Here is a 13,102-nt window from a genome sequence, read left to right as displayed (position 1 = left end):
GGATCTGGACCAAACTTCGCCTGAATACTCAATATGCTCAAATGTGAATACTGGTGGAATTTGGGGGAAATAGACTTTGACATTTGGGAGTTTGAACTGTTAGGTTGGCAGAAACTGGGGCTGACAGCAGGAGCTCACACCGCTCCCCGGGTTTGAACCTGCAAACTTTTGACCAGCAGGTTCAGCAGCTCAGCAGTTTAACCTACTGTGCCACCAGGACTCCTTAGATTCATGTAATTCAGTACAATTAGATAATGTGGATTATATGGCAGATTTGAACCTACGACCTGGGCCATATTGACATCTTAAAATGAGGCTGCATTTGCCTCATTTCAGAGAGGATTGGAGATGAATGCAGAAACTCACAAAAGGCCCTCTCATGATCCTGGGCTTTAAACAGTGAGGTCTTCTGCACTTGGACCACAATGCCTCCTTCAAATGAGGTCACATTTCCCGTGGGAGTCCCTATCTTTTGGCCCGATACGTCCTATCTGTGATGAACTCATTAGTTTGGCCCAGCTTATGTTAAATCTCTCAAAGTCCTTGACCAAGCTGATAAAACCCTGCAAACGTAATCACTCCACAGTGATAATAGTCACCCATTATTGATTCATTGTGATTCCCACAGAGAGGTGTGGATTTTTAGTCATGTTCTTTGCAACTAGCTGGGTTTGATTTAACTGCGATCAGTCATTTGTGTGGATCCCTAGCTCCCTCTGGCGCCCATACTCCAACTTTGCCTGTTTTGTAACTTGTCCTCTGAGCGGCAGAGGGTATTGGTAATCTCATTAGCAGGGTCTGCATTCAATAATTTACGGCTTTCTCCTTTGGAGGACAGCAGAATTAATTCTAGAGTGAAACTTCAGGTGGAGGAAGGATCAAGTTTGCATCTCGATAAGCTTGATCAGCACTATAGTATCATAGAAACCTAGAGTTAGAAGAGACCTGGTGGGCCATCTAGTCCAACCCCATTCTGCCAAGAAGCAGGAAAATCACATTCAAAGCACCCCTGACAGATGGCCATTTAGTTTCTACTTAAAAGCCTCCAAAGAAGGAGCCTCCACTACACTCCGGGGCAGAGAGTTCCACTGCTGAACAGTTCTCACAGTCAGGAAGTTCTTCCTCATGTTCAGGTGGAATCTCCTTTCTTTCCTGTAGTTTGAAGCCATAAATATGTGAGAGGAAGCCACAGGGAAGAGGTAGCAAGCTTGTTTTCTGCTTCCATGGAGATTAGGACAAGGAACAATGGCTTCAAACTACAAGAAAAGATATTCCATCTGAACATGAGGAAGAACTTCCTGACTGTGAGAGCCGTTCAGCAGTGGAACTCTCTGCCCCGGAGTGTGGTGGAGGCTCCTTCTTTGGAAGCTTTTAAACAGAGGCTGGATGGCCATCTGTCAGGGGTGATCTGTCAGGCCCTGCCAAGAAGCAGGGCAATATTCCTGCTTCTTGGCAGGGGGTTGGACTGGATGGCCCATGAGGTCTCTTCTAACTCTATGATTCTATGATTCATTGTTCCATTGCATCCTAGTCTCCAGGGCAGCAGAAAACAAGCTTGCTCCCTCCTCCCTAGGACTTCCCCTCACATATTTATACATGGCCCTCCTCACGTCTTCTCTCAGCCTTCTCTTCTGAAGGCTAAACATGCCCAGCTCTTTAAGCTGCTCCTCATAGGACTTGTTCTCCAGACCCTTGATCATTTGAGTCGCCCTTCTCTGAACACATTCCAGCTTGTAAACATCTCCCTTCAATTGCGGTGCCTAGAATTGGACACAGTGTGATTCCAGGTAAAGTGGTCTGACCAAGGTGGAATAGAGGGGTTCCCTGGATCTAGACCCTAGACTCCTATTGATGCAAACCAAAATCGCGTTAGCTCTTTTTTGCTGCCACATGACATTGTTGGCTGTGACATTGTTGGCTGCTTTGCTGCCACATGGCATTGTTGGCTGCTTCTCTACCTGTATTGCCTGGCCCATAGTAAGCCTGTGAAAAACGATTCTCATTTGTGGGGCAGAAGGGTGGTAGGAAGGTGTATGGTCCTATCTCTGTGTAATGAGTGTTCCCCAGATCATACCTTGTGGGGATGATAAGAAGAAGTGGGGAGAGGGTGATTATGTTGCTTTGCTCATGCCTGGTGTTGGATTGTGTACAAGGCAAATTAGTTGGACCTCATATCCTTGATGAAATGGTTGGACCTTATATCCTTGGCAGAGTTTGACTTCCTTTCCTGTTTTCTCTATTTCTGTCATACAGATTATATCAGGACTGTGCAAACTTTGGCCCTCCAGGATTGTGGGAGTTGGAGTCCAAAACATCTGGAGGGCCAAAATTTGCCCAGGCCTGGGTTATATCCATCTCCTATGATTACATTCCACAGTGATCACAAAGGTGTGATACCTTTTTATCTCAACGTATGATTGATGAAGCTCTGTGCTGGCTTTTCCACCATTTATCAATACAGGCAGAGGTAAAGACAATAAAGTGCTATACTTTAGAGATAAGAACTCTTAACAACTCACCAACCTCAGGCACAACTGCGCAGCTTAATCCAGTCTTCCGCATCTTTCAAAGACAGGTGTAATCCACCTGCAGGTAGTATCCCAGAGGTAGAGTGTTGCACAGGTGCAGAGCCCAATCGTGAAAGACTTGCAGACTTGGCAGAGGTGCGCAAGTCAATGGAGCAGAAATAATCCCTTGTCTGTAGACCTTACGTTCCCACGCTGTGCATGCCCTGTGAGCCAAGCTGCTTGGTACTGACAGAGATTAGAACGCAGAGCCCTAAGTATCAGGACTTACAGATTGGAACAGGCCTTGGCACAAACTCCTAACCAGTGTGGCAGAGAGGAGAAATATGTGAGCATGTAGGAAGATTTCAAACAACTCAGAGAGAATTAAGGTGAGAGGGAGGAAAGACCAAGAATTGGCAAACTCACCAGTAGGCTATAACAGTAACCTTGGTGTGACAGTCTAGACAATCAGATAGACAGCCCTGACAGCCAGGAAGCTATGGATTCTATGGATGGTCAAAAGATGGAAATTGCTATCAGCCCAGCAAAGCTGCACAGGAAAAAAATGGTCGTGTCTGAGGTTTCTGGCAACTGAAACAGCAATGTATTGTCAAAGGCTTTCATGGCTGGAATCACTGGGTTATTGTAGGTTTTTTCGGGCTATATGGCCATGGTCTAGAGGCATTCTCTCCTGACGTTTCGCCTGCATCTATGGCAAGCATCCTCAGAGGTAGTGAGGTCTGTTGGAACTAGGAAAAAGGGTTTATATATCTGTGGAATGACCAGGGTGGGACAAAGGACTCTTGTCTGCTGGAGCTAGGTGTGAATGTTTCAACTGACCACCTTGATTAGCATATAATGGCCTGACAGTGCCTGGAGCAAACTTTGGTTGAGAGGTGATTATATGTCCTTGGTGGTTTCCTCTCTGTTGTTGTGCTGTTGTAATTTTAGAGTTTTTTTAATACTGATAACCAGATTTTGTTCATTTTCATGATTTCCTCCTTTCTGTTGAAATTGTCCACATGCTTGTGTCATTCACAAAGAGACACACAACAAATAGTCCATCATGGACTTCCAGATAGGGCGATCAATTGATGTAAAACTACAGGAAATGTGTGCATCACAAAGCAGATCTATATAAACAAAAATGTAATGTTAGTTTGTGGGATTAACATAACTCAAAAACCACTGGACAAATTGACACCAAATTTGGACACAATCCATCTATCGGGCCAACGAATGACCATCACTCATCAAAACACTGGAAAACACAGAAGAAGAGACTTTAAAAGCCCAAAATTTTTAAAAAATGCATTACAACACATGCACAAAACCACACACACACACACACACACAACACAACACATATACACACTTAGCCACAGCAACACATGGCAGGGGATGGCTAGTCTGAAAAAGTCCCAGAAGGAAAGTATATAATGAGAACAGAAGAGGATCTCAGACTGGTATTTGTGGCACTCCAACGTTTACAAAAAAGGTTTTGGAAGAAGAAGAGCAAAGAGGCAAAAAAAGATTTCAGCCAGGACATAGTGTTCCCTGATATTGTCAGTGATGTGAATATGATGATCCAAAGTGTTGAAGGCTTCAGAAAGGCCCAACAGGATCAGAACAGATGTTTAATACTGAGACTTAGCTGCTAGAATATCATCTAGTACATTGAGTCAAGGCTGTGTTGGTGGAAGGACCTATGCTAAACTCTGATTGAAATGGGTCAGAGAGGTCTTGGGTAAGTTAGACAGCAAGCAGCTCTCTCTGAACTTTTGGAAAGAAAATAGAACAGAGACACAAAAGGAAAGAGCCAGAGCAGGTTTCTTTTCACGGAGGTCACAAGACAGCAGCCCAAGGAAATGCCCCTTTAAAAAGGCCAGTTCACAGTCAGGTTGTATACAACTGCAAAGGACCAATAAAGGAAAGAAGGGAAGGTGCTACTAAGCCTGGAACAAGGGAAGAGGATAACACAGCCTCATCCAAGACTGACTTTGTAAGAGGGGAGAATGAAATTCTGCTTGCGAAAGAAAAGATGTAATGTAGGCCAATTAGTGTGGTAAATCAATGGAGGGCCGTGGTGGTAGAGAACCAAAAATAGTGAGAGTTGAAGTCGAAAACACCTGGAGGGAGGGCCAAAGTTTGGTAACCATTTGGTTAGAACCTTGTCAAGTCTGAAACAGATAGGATTTTTGACTCATGGCCCAGGTCTTTGCGGACCTTAACTATCCAAATTGATCTGTGAGCAAAAAACGGTTCTTTTTCAGATAATCAACTGACTTGAATTGTGGTGCAGAGGAAATCATGGATTGTGAAAAAGACCAGTGAATGGGTCTGAGAGCAAACAAAACCATAAATCTCACAAGAAGGCTAAACTGAAAAGGTGTCATGAATGACTTTTCAATAACTTAGAAGCATAGGTTCTCTTTATTGCAATTTCCAATGTGAGAGGTATATCAGATTACAGAAAAAGTTTAGACAAAGAATGACATTGGGCATACAGACATACAGATTCTATGCAACTACATTGGATTTACAATTACATTGGTCAACAAACAAACAGTCAGCATTTACACCACATGTACGCGCGTTCATCCTCAGGCATATAAATATTACCATATCCTTTTCTCCCTCCTCGGAGAAGCACCTGTTAGGCCAGACCCTGATTTCCTGCAGCCTGCCAACGCACAGTTCCAAAATTTCCATAATGCCAAAACTTCAAAACGCCGAAATGCCAAACCTTCTTTCCCTAAGAACAATGCCAAGGACCAGATCTCGGTTTTCCATACAGCAGAACCTGACTCCCTGCACAAAACCCAAGACTCCAAAAGCGCACTTCTTCCTCTTCCCTTGAGAAAGAAGCCCCAAAGTGACCAGACTGGTCCCTTGCAGATCTGCCATTCCATAGTATACTATCACTCTCCTTCCCATGGAGCAGAGCATAGCGGGTGAACCAGACTCCTCAGGTCGGTCACACTTTGAGCATTATTAGACTGAGTCTTTTATAGGAATATTCTGCTGAGGTCGTCCCAAAGTTGTAAATTAATGATAGACGTCTTCCATCCTGGCTCCATCTCAGTTTTCTGGCCACAAAGGAATATGGCAGCAGCTATAAGACTAAAGTGGTTGCGTGAGCTTTTGTGGATATAAATCCACTTTTTCAGATGCAGTATTGATACTATGGCTCTCATACCTTGTGGCAAGTTCTTGGTGGTATGGGGATACCAAATCACCTTGTCTGTCTCCTGAGGAATCTGTATAAGGATCAAGTAGCAAACATCAGAACTGACCATGGAACAACAGACTGGTTCAAAATTGGGAAAGGCTTACGGCAGAGCTGTGTACGCTCACCCAACCTATTCAAACTTGTTTGCAGAGCACATCATGCGATGTGCAGGGTTTGGCGAAACCAAGGCTGGGGTTTAAATGGCTGAAAAAAACATTAACAACCTTAGATATGCAGATGATACCACTTTGATGACCGAAAGCGAGGAAGAGCTGAGGACCCTTCTAACCAAGGTGAAAGAAGAAAGTATGTAAGCTGGGTTGCAGTTCAACATAAAAAAACCCAGATTCTGGCAACCAGATTGATTGATAACTGGCAAATAGAGGGAGAAAACATGGAGGCCATGACAGACTTTGTATTTCTAGGTGCAAAGATGAGTGCAGACACAGAGTGCAGCCAGGAAATCAGAAGACGTTCCCTTCTTGGGAGGAGAGCAATGACCAATCTTGATAAAACAGTGAAGAGTAGAGACATCCCACTGGCAACGAAGATCCCCATAGTTAAAGCAATAGTATTCCCCATAATCACCTACGGATGGACCATAAGGAAGGCTGAGTGAAGGTAGATAGATGCTTTTGAACTGTGGTGTTGGAGGGAAGTTCTGAGAGTGCTTTGGACCGCGAGAAGATCCAACCAGTCCATAATTCAGGAAATAAAGCCTGACTGCTCATTGGAGGGAAGGATAGTAGAGGCAAAGATGAAGTACTTTGGCCACATAATGAGGACACAGGAAAGCTTAGAGAGGACAATGATGCTGGGGAAAATGGAAGGAAAAAGGAAGAGGGGCCACCCAAGGGCAAGATGGATGGATGGGATCCTTGAAGTGACTGGATTGACCCTAAAGGAGCTGGGGTGGTGACGGCCGACAGGGAGCTCTGGCCTGGGATGGTCCAGGTGGTCACGAAGAGTTGGAAGAGACTGAATGAACAAACAACAAAATACCTTGTGTATATATCATCATGGATTGGGCTGCCCTGAGTTTCTAAGACCTTGGAAAAAACAAAACCCTGAAGTTGTTGTAGGTTTTTCCAGGATATATGGCCATGGTTGTAGGTGGGCCAAAGTTTGCCCACATCTGATCTAACCGAAGCCCTGAAGGCTAAGTGGCGAATGCAGCTGTGTGAAGAAGGGCCTTCCAAGCCATGCAGCTTCCTTCTGGGATGAACTTGCCGATCATGTTCCCTTTGCTGCTGCACGGCAGATGGAGCTCTGAGCAAACAAATGGTCCTAAGAGAGATTGTGAGAACAATAGCTTTTCAGTTCTCCCAAAAGTCAAGGCTTTGGAGAAGTTAATTCCAAGTATTCCTTTTCTGGCCCACCGCCAGGTGTTCGTGCCCGGCTGCTGGAAATCCCACGGGGTCTTTTGCTCCGGTCGTCTGAACTTTTAATGCCATCAAGCCCTCAAGCTACATGTGGGAAGACGTGTGTTTTGCAAGGCCATGTGTGGGGTAAATTGCCTTCTTGGCCTTGCGCCGTATTGATCCCTGCTATCGGTTGGTCGGGTGACGCACTCCGCTGGGGGTACATACATAGGCCTCGGAAGAGAGATGGCCACTCACTCATCCCACCGAGGCCACCTTCGTGTCGCCCACAGCCAACCTGAGCCAAATCAAGCGGGCGGCGTCTTCTTGGAGGTGGCCGTTTGAAAGCGATAAAAGCCACAGTAAGAGATACAGGCGCCCTTCTTCTCCTGGATTCGAAGCAGACAGAAACAAGCTGGAGGTTCAACCTGAGAAGAGACAGCTTGAAAGAGGTTGCAGCTCCTCTGAGCTCCTTCAAAACATCACGTTAGACCAGGAGTTCAGATCCAAATCAAAGCTCTCCTGCCTCGGACTGCAACTGCATCAGATTTGACCGCCGTCTGCGATGGAGAAGTGGAGCGGCAGTGCAGGGGCCTCGGCTTTCCACATGCCAGACTGGATGGTGAGTGACGCACCATTCCACTTTCTTTAATGAGGTCTTCATTGCAGCTGAATTGACCCACACCATGCTCCATGTGTGCCTTTGGTTAGAGCAGATGTGGGCACACTTTGGCTCTCCCTCCAGGTGTTTTGGACTTCAACTCCCCGGCTGTTAGGAATTGTGAGAGTTGAAGTCCAAAACACCTGGAGGGCCCAAGCTTACCTTTGCCTTTGGTCAGAACCTTGTTGAGTCCAAAACAGATACCACTTTTGGTTCATGGCCTTAGGTCTTTGCTGAGCTTAACTATCCAAACTGATCTATGCGCAAGCAGCTTCCAAGCTGTAGGATGAAGCATGTTTCCCTTATCCTTCCTGGAGATGTTCCTCCCAGATTTCATCTTAGCACAAGGCAGTAGTTTAGATAAGGCCAGAAGATGAAGGAGTCATCTCGAGTCCTCATCCTTTGGATTTATTTATCGTGTCATCAGCAACCAGACATTTATATTACATTTTTAACAAAAACAAACAAACAGACAAACACAGAATTTGCAAGCTTGGTAGTTGATTAAATGTCCTTTGACCAGTATGTGGCCACTTGGAGTGCCTCTGGGGTTGCCGCAAGGAGGTCCTCCATTGTGCATGTGGCAGGGCTCAGGGTGCATTGCAGCAGGTGGTCAGTGGTTTGCTCTTCTCCACACTCGCAAGTCGTGGACTCCACTTTGTGGCCCCATTTCTTGAGGTTGGCTCTGCATCTCATGGTGCCAGAGCGCAGTCTGTTCAGCGCCTTCCAAGTCGCCCAGTCTTCTGTGTGCCCAGGGGGGAGTCTCTCATCTGGTATCAGCCATTGATTGAGGTTCTGGATTTGAGCCTGCCACTTTTGGGCTCTCGCTTGCTGGGGTGTTCCAGCGAGTGTCTCTGTAGATCTTAGGAAACTATTTCTTGATTTGAGTCGTTGACGTTCTGGCTGATACCCAAACAAGGGATGAGCTGGAGATGTCACTGCCTTGGTCCTTCCACTATTGGCTGCTACTTCCCGGCGGATGTCAGGTGGTGCGATACTGGCTAGGCAGTGTAATTTCTCCAGTGCTGTAGGGCGCAGACACCCTGTGATAATGCGGCATGTCTCATTCAGAGCCACATCCACTGTTTTAGCGTGGTGAGATGTGTTCCACACTGGGCATGCATACTCAGCAGCAGAGTAGCACAGCGCAAGGGCAGATGTCTTCACTGTATCTGGTTGTGATCCCCAGCTTGTGCCAGTCAGCTTTCGTATGATGTTGTTTCTAGCACCCACTTTTTGTTTGATGTTCAGGCAGTGCTGCTTGTAGGTCAGAGCACGGTCCAGAGTGACTCCCAGGGATTTGGGTGCGCTGCAATGCTCCAGTGGGATTCCTTCCCAGGTGATCCTCAGAGCTCGGGATGCTTCTCTGTTCTTGAGATTAAAGGCACATGTCTGTGTTTTAGATGGATTAGGGATCAGCTGGTTTTCCCTGTAATAGGCAGTAAGGGCATCTAGAGCTTTGGAGAGCTTCTGTTCAACCATCTCAAAGCTCCCTGCTTGAGTGGTAATGGCACGATCATCAGCATAGATGAAACTCTCTGTCCCTTCTGGCAGTGGCTGGTCATTTGTGTAGATGTTGAACATGGATGGAGCAAGCACGCTCCCCTGAGGCAGGCCGTTCTTCTGTTTCCGCCATCTGCTTCTCTGGCCCTGGAACTCAACAAAAAAAGCTCCTGTTTTGTAGCAGGTTTCCTATGAGGCAGGTGAGACGGTAGTCCTTTGTGATATTATACATTTTTCTCAGGAGGAAGCGGTGGTTTATGGTATCATAAGCCGCTGGATGTCCTTTGGATGCTGCCAGGGGATGATGGCACTGGAGAATGAGTGAGTAGAGTGGCAAAAAGCAAGAGTGTGGTCCATCCTAAGAGAACCCAAAAGAAGCTCTGCCCCCCTCTACTTTCTCTGTTGTGAATGTCTGGGTGGGAAAACAGCAATGGTGGCCAGGGGTGGGTGGCCTCTGAATTAGCATTGGTGCCTCCCCATCTCTGTGGAATGAGCCTCAACTTACCCAAGGGTCATATCAACATTCATACTTTTGCTCCCAAAACCTGCCCTCAATTTATACATTATTATTATTATTATTATTATTAAACTTTATTTGTACCCCGCTAGCATCTCCCGAAGGATTTGATGCGGCTTACACAGGCCAAGGCCTCAACACACAACATAACAATACAATCTAAACAAATCAAACAATTAAAACAGAATAAGCAAAATAACAACAGGCAAGAAGTAATACACTAAAAACACAATAAAACTGGGCCGGGCCAGAGTAATGGGTACAAGAATTAAAAGTGCTGATATGACAGGAGGTGCATATGAGGCTTCTAGGGCAAGTGCAATGTGCGATATGCAGCAGTCATTGGTTCTGGTAAAGTGCTTATGGGACTTGGTAGTGGAGATTTCCTACTCTGGGAAGACGCATCGGGAAAGCCAGGTCTTCAGGTTCTTTCTGACGACTGCCAATGTAGGGGCCTGTCTAAGGTCTTTGGGGAGGGTGTTCCAGAGACGGGGGGCCACCACGGAAAAGGCCCTGTCCCGCATCCCCACCAAGCGCGCTTGCGACGTAGGTGGGATCACAAGCAAGGCCTCTCCAGATGACCGAAGTGAACGTGTGGGTTCGTAGATGGAAACGCGGTCACATGACATCAACTTACACATGAGTACATGTATACAGTAGTTTTCAACATTATTCCATGTGCGCTTCTTTTCTTCTTTAACTTTTGTCCAGAGTTTGGAAAAAGTATACTTTTGGCCTATCTCTCTTAGAATCCCTCAGCCAGAATGGCCAGTTGGGTATAAAGAGGAGTGATTTATTTTCGAATGATGAATTATTATTATTATTATTATTATTATTATTATTATTAGAACTGTGCTAGATTAAAAAATTGCTTTAGATATGTATTCAATATTATCCTGTATCAAAATAAATGTTTGTCATTATAGTCAGCATTTCCTTGGACCAAAATAAAACTTTGGTTATATCTAAAGTGTTTTTGTTTTTGAACTTATTACGTTATATACAAAACATTCAGGCAATTGGAGTAGATAAAAGTAGATAAAAGAAGGAAGGGCTTGTGGAGTTAAGCCACACAAAAATCCCAACAGAACTGAATAGCCAACCTCCCCACCTCCTGCATTCCTGAGGATAGAGTTGCTGCGCACCTAAAGTTGTATTAGTTGGTCTTAGTTTTTAAGTCATGGCAAACTTGGGCCCTCTAGGTGTTTTGGGCTTCAACTCCCACAATTCCTAACAGCCGGTAGGCTGTTAGGAATTGTGGGAGTTGAAGTCCAAAACACCTGGAGGGCCCAAGTTTGCCCATGCCTGATTTAAGGCATGATGGCATGCACTCTAGGCCAGGGTTGGAGAACAGTCCCAGATGAAGAGGGAATCTGGGCACAGCATTCAGCCATTAGAAACCACAAGTCATTGGGCAATTGCCACAGTTTTGTAGAAAGGGTCCTTCATTATCTCTGGGACAAATGATGCAGACCATTGTTTGTGTGCATGATGTGTATGAGAGAGAAAGAGAGGCTGCAATTGGGAATGGGAAAGCGTTGAAAGCGCCCATGTTAATCCTCCCAAGGTTCTGACTCATGTGACATTTTAGGTGCAAGCTGGAATCTGAACCACTTAATCCTTGAAAAGCTTTGGCACTACATCTTTCGTCTGAAGCAGGAGAATGCCAAGCAAGCAGCTACCTTTTGTAGAAGGGAGTAAGAAGTATCTGGAAGATGGAACTATGAATTTCAACAAGAAGAAATGAAATGCAAAGATACAGGATAGGTGATGCCTGGCTCAACAACGGTCCATTTGAGAAAGATTTTGGAGTGTTGGTGGAGAACAAATTGAACATGAGCCAAGAGTGTGATGCAGCAGCTCAAAAAGCCAATGGGAGTTTGAGCTGCATCAGAAGAAGTTTAGTGTCTAGACCAGGCATGGGCAAACTTTGGCCCTCCAGGAATGGTGGGAGTTGAAGTCCAAAACACCGGGAGGGCCAAAGTTTGCCCATGCCTGGTCTAGATCAAGGGAAGTCATGGTTGTTAGGAATGGTGGGAGTTGAAGTCCAAAACACCCGGAGGGCCAACGTTTGACCATGCCTGGTCTAGATCAAGGGAAGTCATGGTTCCTCTCTATTATGCTTTGGTTAGACCTTACCTGGAATACTGTGTCCAATTCTGGGCGCCGCAATTCAGAAGAGCTATTGACTCTAAGCTGGAATGTGTCCAGAGGACATCTAGAACAATCAATGGTCTGGAGACCAAGAGGAACGTCTTAAAGAACTGTGTCTGTTTAGCCACAGAAGAGAAGGTTGAGAGGAGACATGAGAGCCATGTATTTATATATGAAAGGGTGTCACAAAGGAAGAGAGAGCAGGCTTCCTTTCTGCTGCTCTTGAAACCCGGAGTTGGAGTAATGAATTGAAATGACAGGGAAAGAGATTCCACCTGAACCTCAGGAAGACCTTCTTGACTGTTGAGTAATGGAACTCTCTGCCTTGGAGTGTGCTGGAAGCTCCTTCCTTGGAGGCTTTTAAACAGAGGATGGATGGGTTGTTGTGAGTTTTCCGGGCTGTCTGGCCATGTTCCAGAAGCATTCCCTCCTGACATTTCACCCACATCTATGGCAGGCATCCTCAGAGGTTGTGAGGTTTGTTGGAAACTAGGAAAGTGGGGTTTATATGTCTGTGGAATAATGTCTAAGATGGGAGACAAACCTCACAACCTCTAAGGATGCCTGCCATAGATGTGGGCGAAACATCATGAAAGAATGCTTCTGGAACCTGGCCAAATCCAGGTTCCAGAAAACTCACAACAACCCAGTTATTCCAGTCATGAAGCCCTTTGAAAACACAGAGGCTGAATGGCCATCTCTCAGGAGTGCTTTGATTGTGCTTTTCCTGCATGGAAGAAGGGGATTGGACTAGATGGCCCATGTGGTCTCTTCCAAATCTCTTATCCTATGATTCTATGGAGGATTTTCTCCTTGATTTAATATTGAAATCAAGGAAGGTTTCTCTCTTATGCCCCCTCCTCAAACGTCAACTCTGTTGGAGTTCAGCCTGAGATGGTGTCTAAAGGTGTCTAACTGTGGATGTTGGGAGTGACAATAAGATTCATGTGTCTAATGACGAGGTTGCTCCAGATGCAGAGAATGACAATGAAATTCCTGTTCAAAGTGACTTTTCAGGTGAGAATGTTCCTGAAGGGTTTGGGGATGATGGTCTGTTTCCTGGGCCTGAATTGCTACCAGAGAATTCCCAAGGCTTCGAGCCTGAGAAAGACTTGGCACCTGGGCCAACTGCAGAAATTAATGAGCCAGTAGAGAGGAGAAATGCTT

The 13,102-nt window shown here is 45.6% G+C and overlaps 1 protein-coding gene across 2 annotated transcripts in view; it reads left to right on the top strand.

The window, feature by feature from the left end:
• Positions 1-13,102, top strand: part of AHCYL2 (adenosylhomocysteinase like 2) — a 175,830-nt gene that overhangs the window by 80,563 nt on the left and 82,165 nt on the right. Inside the window, exon 1 of one of the 2 annotated variants that reach the window (XM_060776370.2) lies at positions 7,651-7,722. The exons of the other annotated variant lie outside the window; for it this stretch is intronic. Coding sequence (XP_060632353.1) covers positions 7,666-7,722 — 57 coding nt within the window. The 5' untranslated portion in view covers positions 7,651-7,665. Of the gene's footprint in view, positions 1-7,650; positions 7,723-13,102 lie in introns of those variants that run through there. 2 annotated transcript variants of the gene reach the window in all.

The sequence above is a fragment of the Anolis sagrei genome, chromosome 5, assembly GCF_037176765.1.
Source record: "Anolis sagrei isolate rAnoSag1 chromosome 5, rAnoSag1.mat, whole genome shotgun sequence".
NCBI classification, from domain to species: Eukaryota; Metazoa; Chordata; class Lepidosauria; order Squamata; family Dactyloidae; genus Anolis; species Anolis sagrei.
Note: the sequence above shows the minus strand (reverse complement) of the source record. Positions and strands in the feature narration are given on the sequence as shown.